Source organism: Protobothrops mucrosquamatus, unplaced genomic scaffold, assembly GCF_001527695.2.
Source record: "Protobothrops mucrosquamatus isolate PMUCROS unplaced genomic scaffold, P.Mucros_1.0 scaffold836, whole genome shotgun sequence".
NCBI classification, from domain to species: domain Eukaryota; kingdom Metazoa; phylum Chordata; class Lepidosauria; order Squamata; family Viperidae; genus Protobothrops; species Protobothrops mucrosquamatus.
In genome coordinates this window covers 53,227-61,029 of record NW_015387092.1, presented here as the reverse complement: position 1 = coordinate 61,029, position 7,803 = coordinate 53,227, and the positions used below count along the sequence as shown (strand labels likewise).

The following is a 7,803-nucleotide window of genomic DNA, read 5'->3' as shown; positions in this document are numbered from 1 at the left end:
CACATGTGCCAAAGAGGGAGAGTTTGTTTTGGATATTGTAATGCTGCTCTCATCGTTTACCTTCACATATGTTTCAGCCAAAAGACTTTAGGGCCACATATCTGCAAACATGATATGACAGTTGAAATTCAACTTTCAAAAGATGCTCATTTAAATTCCTCAAGCATATTGCTAGAAATGTTTAAAAGGCAAGCACGGTAGGATATGCAGTCGTAAATTAAAACAGCCTCATCATCCTTATTACTATAAATGTATATTAGGACCAATAATGTATACGAATGTCAAATTAATGAGCAAACAAATCTCTTGGGTTTATGATGTATGAAAGAATTTATAAAGATCACAAACAACATAACAATGGATTATCATAAAGAGGAAATAAATTCTACCTATAGTAGTAGAAGGCACCCCCTCCAAAGAGCAGAACCAAGAACAGTGCAGCCAAGAACGCAGCAGTTGCGATGTTTTGCTTCTTAATCTTCATCTCATGTTGCTCTTCCCACCACTCCAAGTCACTAAACTGACAACGGTCTCCCAGGTAGCCTTTCACACAGCTGTTGATGAGCAAACCAACAAAGAAGGCAATGCTAATTATCAGGAGTGGCTGATTTCACTCAGTGAAGTGCAGTCTTTCTGGGAAATTGTGATTTCCAGTCACCACATAAGAAAAAGCAGCAAAAATGTGCAGAAAGGACAACCAACTTGTTTAGAAGGCTACAGCACTTGCTATAAAGGCCAAATGAAATCTGATGGAAATACATGGCATTAAAACAATAGAATGGGTTACATGTTAAAAGTAAACATTCAGGACTGAGTAAATTAAAAAAAACCATCTTGGAGAATTAAACTGAGAATTTTTCTGCCATTACATTTTGTTTTAAAATGCCTTGGACAAATTCAGGAAAGATCATGTTCCCATGGCTGCTAGTTACGAAGGCTATTTACTATCATCAAAATCCTAGGCAACATACTTAAATATCATCTGCTTGGAAAATAACAATGGAGGATGCTATCACCTTTATTTCCATCTTTATACCAGGGGAATTGAAGTCCACAAAAAGCAGCCAAGTTTGAAGACCCCTGCTTTATACAGTATAGAATGATCAATTAAATGAGCCACTAGCATGCGGAATTCTGAGAACTGTGATCCATATATTTGCAGACATCGAGATTAAATATGGCTATACTACTTTTTTTCCTTAATCTACTACCCCCAGATATATTTGGACTACAGTTTCTATGTTTCAACCAGCAAAAATGGGAATTATGGGAAATGTAGCCCATAAGGAAGGCAACAAACTGAGACTTCTAAAAATATTTAAATGAACGACGGCTTTAATGTTTGCTTTATTTTGACTATAGTCAACAGGTCTACATTTTACAATGTTAGCTTTGCTTACTTGGGAACTAAAAGACAAATAGTAAATAGATTGGAAGTAATATTTTCCTTTCCTCCTCTGTAGGGCATTCACTGAATCCAACTTCATTCTGAATTGCAGATCTCATGATGAATGAAAAAGCAATTCTTACTTTCACTGAATTTTATAGACCCGTCTCACTCAGAGAGCTGCAAAAAAGTGTATGGACTCTTAAGTAAATAATAGTGAAAGACTATAATAGTGAGAGACCATGTGCTATGCTACAACAAGCATGTATAACAAGCATGCTTATTTTTAAAGTAAGCTATAAAGCCTTCTGATATGTCTTGAAAATGGGAACAAAAATGTTTTCTCCCAATTGGTGATGGAATGAAATCTGTGTGTTAATGAATGATGAAACACTGCCACCTAATGTAAAACTGTATACAAGAACAATAAGTATAAAATAATGTTGAAGTCAAACTCTGGCTGACCTATAGATATGTGGCATCTAAGAACAAGATACAGAATATCTTAATTGGAACAGTAAGCTGAACATGTTTTACAAATTTCCAGGTCCGTCTTTGGATATTCTCAAAGGGAGTGAGAATATCTACAAGAAGACTGCAAGAGAGTTCTGCAGAATAAAATCCCTCTCATACCTTTCCTGCTCAGTCAAAAGTATCTGAACGGGATGTTGTCTAAAAAGCTAACAAGGCAGGCACGATGGTGCCATTGAAGTTCCTCCTTGATTTTACGTGCATTGTACATGTAATCCTCATAAAAAACAGACAGAGCTTAGATCGCAGCGCTGTGGCCAACATCGTGGTTTTATTTAACCATACCCTACAAAAGCCCCAGTGTAAAAATATCAAAACTAGAGCTGATGCACACAGAGATCTTGTGAGGTAAAGCGAGATAAATATTTCTATACCTCATCCAAACATTATATCCTCACGTGTTTTAGATCTGTAAGTGACTTGGGCCAAATGCTCAAAATTAGATTGGTGAAAACTAAGTTCCTTTCTTGATGACAGAGCTCACTGGGTAAGTGAGGATCAGATATTTTCTCTCATCCCAAATTACCTTACATGCATGGGATATAAATAAAACACATGTATTTCACATGCCTAGCAACACTATTTAACCTGCCTTTTATTTCACTGGACACTTACTGAATTAATAACTATGGAACTACATTGGAGTTCAGTACTTACTTGCATGCAAAAGTCTGCAGATCTGAAAAATAAACACAAACTCCCTCATGGAAACAGTATGATGGCGGGCAGTCCATAGGAATCTCTTTTTCAGATAATGTAGAGTCATCCCTGGTTACAACAGAAGGAGCGATGACAGATTCTGAAACAATTTAGGAGAAGGGGGTTAATGTGTTTGAGTCTTGGGGCCAAATTTGAATGACTTGATATGTGAGTAGGTTCTCCCACTTTTAAAACAGTAAATATCAGCTGCTGGAAGAAATAAAGGCAGATACAGTGAAATGTCCACTTAACAGATCTTAATTCAACAGAACTGGGATACAAAATATGAAATTCCCTCTGGCTTTGTTACTTAAAGTCACTGCATAATATCACTTTCTTAATAATGACTATTTGAGATCCAGTATGATGCAGTGTCTGAGATGCTGTATTTAGCAGGGAAAATGCAAGTCCTCATTCAAAAACTGAGTGATTTTGGACTGGTTATTCATTAGCAGCCTATTTTAGGCCTATTCTCAAAGTAAAGCGGGAGGGAGGAAGGGAGAAACAGAGAAACTTGGTCCATAGCAGTTGAGGAGGAGCTAAACAAGATTGTTACTAAGCATTACATGTAAATTAGGGTCCTTTTCTCTCCATATTATGACAGAACATCCCAGTTCATATACAATACTATGACTTTCTTCCACTGTGTAGCTAGCATTTTAATTAGAAAAACATAAGATCATAAGCAGTGACCTGCTAAACTGGATTCCATTTAGTCCAGCAGATGGATAAGATTTCATAATGGATAACTAGGATATCAACTGGTCTCCCAGAAGATGAAACACATGTAACTATCACGCTAATAGCCATAAACCAAGGTTTTCCTACTGAGTTGTTATTTCAGCAAAACAACAAATCGGGATATATTGATGCAGTAAGCAAGAGTAAGAAAGGGGGAATTTAAATGGAGATGGGAGAGAAAGGGATGTGCATTCGTAAAGTCTAATTGCCAATTTGCAAAAACATGTACCTGCATCAGACTTGGTACAGTTTGGGATAAGCTGACAAATTGCTAAAAATTGCTGCCTTCGTATCTCTGAGCAATATTCTTAGACAGTAAACTTATGATTTAATGTCAGCCTTTGCATTCTAGCTATGTGGATCAGGGAATCTGATTGTGAACATAGTTTTCAATGAACTCTATTGGAAATGTCAGCAACTCGAATCTCATGACTATTAACGAACATAAAATTATTTGATGAGTATTATGACTGACTCAATACTCGCTTTCATTTATAGGCAGGGTAATGATTTCCAATAAATCTCTATTGGGTCATTCATTCCATTAACGCTGCCAAATAACAAAAGAAAAAAAACATATCCTGACATCTAGAGGCTTTGCATATTGATGAACTGATGATGTTAAACATCACCTAGAATGCAGAGAGCCTGGAAGAAGGGGATAAATAATGCCAGCAACCTTATAGAGTTTGCAAGTCCAGCGTCAGCAAGTAAAACTTTTAACAGGGGAATATAGTCTTTTCAGTGCCAAGAACTGCTTTTTGTGTGTGTGTGTGTGTGTGTGTGTGTGTGTGTGTGTGTTTTACATATTGAAGTCAGCTGTGGTTGTTGCCTTGATGCAGTATCTCTAGAACTATCTGGAATTTTGAACGCATTTTAAAATATAAAATAAGACTACCAGGCCCATCAGAGGCTTAATATCTCTTTATTCTGTCATATCTATAAAACCGATTTTTTGTTTGTTTGTTTTACTATAATTTGACATTCTCTGGGGGCGCATATGCATTCCATGACCTGCAGGTTACATTTCATTCTCCAGCTACTTTGTATATAAATTACTACATGACCTCATTAAGGCAATTCCTTGAATCTTCATATTTAGCAATTGTCAGATCCCAAACCAAGAATGACACCTTCTCAGTTCTTTCAAGCTGTTCTTTAACGTTTCACACCTGTAAACAAAATCTTGCCTGACCGAGCACTCTACCATCTGCACCCACAATATACTCTGTGAACTCTTAGGAAGAGGCTGTCTTCACCCTCGTTCTTTCACACATAAAATCTGAGCTGAGTTGCCTCTTACTTCTCTGGAATGTTTCCCCTCTCTTCTGGGCAATACCTTTTCACTATATTCTATCATATCAATATTTAAATCGATATTTAAATGAAAATTAGTTATTCTGCTACTATTCCCCATGGGAGGTCACAGTGTGAAACTGCTTCCCTAAACTAAAGAATATAATGTGGAACCTCATCTCCCCCCACTTCCTGAAGTAAGAGTAGCCCCTTCCTTTACATCCTTCCAAAAGTCCCTTAAACTTGTTTTTGTCAACAGGATTTGAGGTCTCATGGAAATGGGGAACTAATGAGGTAGTTACATTGTGTATAACATCTATGATCTCCCTATCCATTTTGTTTTTCTAATGTATAATAATATTTGTTTTAATTTTAGAATACTTTTTATAATCGTTATTTTTATTGTTTTATTATACAGTGCCCAGAGTCACATTTCTGTGAAATGGGAAGCATATAAATATGATAATCTATATGATGAGAGAGAGAGGGGGGGAGGGGGAGAGGGAGAGAGAGAGAGAGAGAGAGAGACAGAGACAGAGATTTAGAAGCTTGGCACAAAAATCTCTCTATATAGGATGGAGAAATTATTCAAAATGTCCAGAAGAATATCCTTCATCCTAATAACTCACCAGAACAATGAAGCCCATCTTCATCATAACCCAAAAGGCACTCACAGACATAGCTTCCTTCAGTATTGATACACCTGGACCAGCTCTTATTGCACTGTTCTTTGTTAAGAAGGCATTCATCAACATCTACAAGATAAAAAAAGTATTGACAGCTGGGAGACTATAGTTGAAAGAATTAATTAAATTCTTTCTCACAAAAGGGTTGGGAAGATAAAAGAGAACTGGAGAGAATCATGTATGCTGCCTTAAATTCCTGCTGAGAAGGCAGGATAATCAATACAATGAATCAAATCTGCTGTAGGTGAACCTTACTCACTATGTATATGAATGCATTTGTTTAGTGAACTTATTACATTGATAACTACTATATATTGATTTTAAATATGATCTGGGACCTCCGAATGCTGACTGGCCTGACTGTCAGGGATAATCTATTCTAAACTAAAGGATAAACCTAAAATGAAGGCATATTAAAAAAGTTTTAAAAGCTCTAAGTTTAAACCTGAATTTATATTTGCTGTATTTCTTATTAATCATAGTTTGCATGCTTTTTGATGGCACTGGCATAGTGCCAGGGTGTACATTCCTGATCTCAAAATGATAACCCAAGATTAAATCCATGCAAAAATATACTACATTAATATTACTCTGTAATTGGTCATGTAAAATTACCATGGCACAGTTGACCTTCCATGATGAACCCTCTCTGGCACTCACACATAGCCCCATTTTGATGTGCAATGCAATGGGAATTGAGATCACAACCCAATGATGTACAGTCGTCCTGATCTGTGGCACAAAATAATAATAAAATATATCACTCTACAGTTGTCCATAGTTTATGTGTTCGGAGTAACAAATTGGTATGAACAAACACACTAGAGCTAACTTTTCAAATTTTATCCATCTGCCCCCTCTTTATAAGGTACATGGGTTATGGACAGGATGACAGACCTTCTCAGTGGCAGACCCCATTTTATGAAATATTCTCCTTCCAAGATATCTGTACCTTCTTCCCTATTTGCATTTTGTAAACTAGTTAAAACAGTATTGTTCCAGTGGACATTCCTCTTTTTTTCATCAGTTAGTTAGCGTCTTTCCTGGGGTTGAGAAAAAGTGACTGGTCCAAAGTCAGTCAGCTGGCTTTCTGTCTAAAGCAGGACTAGAATTCACAGTCTCCCAGCTTCTAGCCTGATGTTTTAATTCAGGGGTGGGGAATAATAGCTCTTTTATCACTTATAGACTTCAACTCCCAGAATTCCTGAGCCAGTCATCCTGGCTCAGGAATTCTGGGAGTTGAAGTCTATAAGTCATAAAGGGACCATTGTTTCCCACCTCTGCCTTAATCACTATAGCAAGCTGCCTCTCATTCAGCCCTTGAATTGATTTAAATATTGCTAGCTTGTACTTTCTTCTTTATAAATGCTTCTGTACCATGACCAGAGTCCAATTGGATTGAAGGGGCTATAAATGTTGTAAAATAAATAAATAAATAAATATTTGTCATGAAGCTACTGGTAGTTGCTGCAGTTTAACTTGCCATTGCAGAATCGGCAGACCAATGATCTAAGTTAATATACGGCAGAGGGTTTTTTATGTTCCAATTGCACATGATCATAACGGCCATTCTCATAAACTGCAGAGATGCTTCTTTGGTCCCTATCAGCTATTTTGCCAGTCACTCAGAACACACGTCTTCTCCTATCATTATGAAATAAGAAAAGGCAATCTTTACTAGACACCACAATTTCAGCAGTCAGTGTCTGTTGCTTCTCCCGGTCGTCTCCGTGGCTATCACCATATTTGCTGTTACTCAGAAAATGCTGGGATGATGTTTCTATGGCAAACATTTTCTTTCCTGATACACCTTCCTCGGATGTAGAGGTACGGACTGAAAAGGTAAAAATAACAGGGTGATATATACCACTGCACTGTATCATTTCAGAATTATTTTTTTTAAATATATTTTATTGATTTTTACAATCACAATCTCTAGTGCCTAGTGAACAGCATGTTGTCTTGGTTCATATATTTTAAAAATATCAGTAATAATTAATTAACAGTCAATACTGATTAATTTTATAATTCCATAATTAGTGTATTAATTAGTAGTATATTTCTTTGATCTTCCCTTCTTCTGATAGTATTCTCCTTCATAAACCTTAAACAAGTATAATTCTTAATATTTTCAATGCATAAATGATTAAATATAGGCAATTTTTTCATATTGGTAGAAATAATAATGTACATATATAACATTTTTTCTAATCAACTTGTATTGTATTTATAAAAATCATCTTATTGGTTCATCATGCATCCTATTTTCATAATTCTTATTTAAGCTTAACTTCCCCTTAATATTCATACCATTTTTATCAGTCTTAATTTTCTCAGTATTATCTAAATATCCAAGCTTTCTATTTACATACACCATCCCAATATTTTCATGTTTCATGTGTTATAAGGATACTATACTACTTATTTATCTTATAACATCTACATATAATATCTTTTTTGATC

General features: G+C 36.0%; 1 protein-coding gene across 1 annotated transcript in view; it reads right to left on the bottom strand.

Moving 5' to 3' along the window:
• Nucleotides 1-268: 268 nt before the first annotated feature.
• The window catches only part of EGF (epidermal growth factor), a 44,366-nt gene continuing 36,831 nt past the window's right edge, over nt 269-7,803 (bottom strand). The window contains exons 15-19 of the mRNA XM_029284687.1: nt 7,019-7,174; nt 5,956-6,072; nt 5,284-5,409; nt 2,576-2,717; nt 269-554 (exon numbers count right to left, since the gene is read on the bottom strand). Of these exons, the coding sequence (XP_029140520.1) occupies nt 386-554; nt 2,576-2,717; nt 5,284-5,409; nt 5,956-6,072; nt 7,019-7,174 (710 nt within the window). The 3' untranslated portion in view covers nt 269-385. The remainder of the gene's footprint in view (nt 555-2,575; nt 2,718-5,283; nt 5,410-5,955; nt 6,073-7,018; nt 7,175-7,803) is intronic.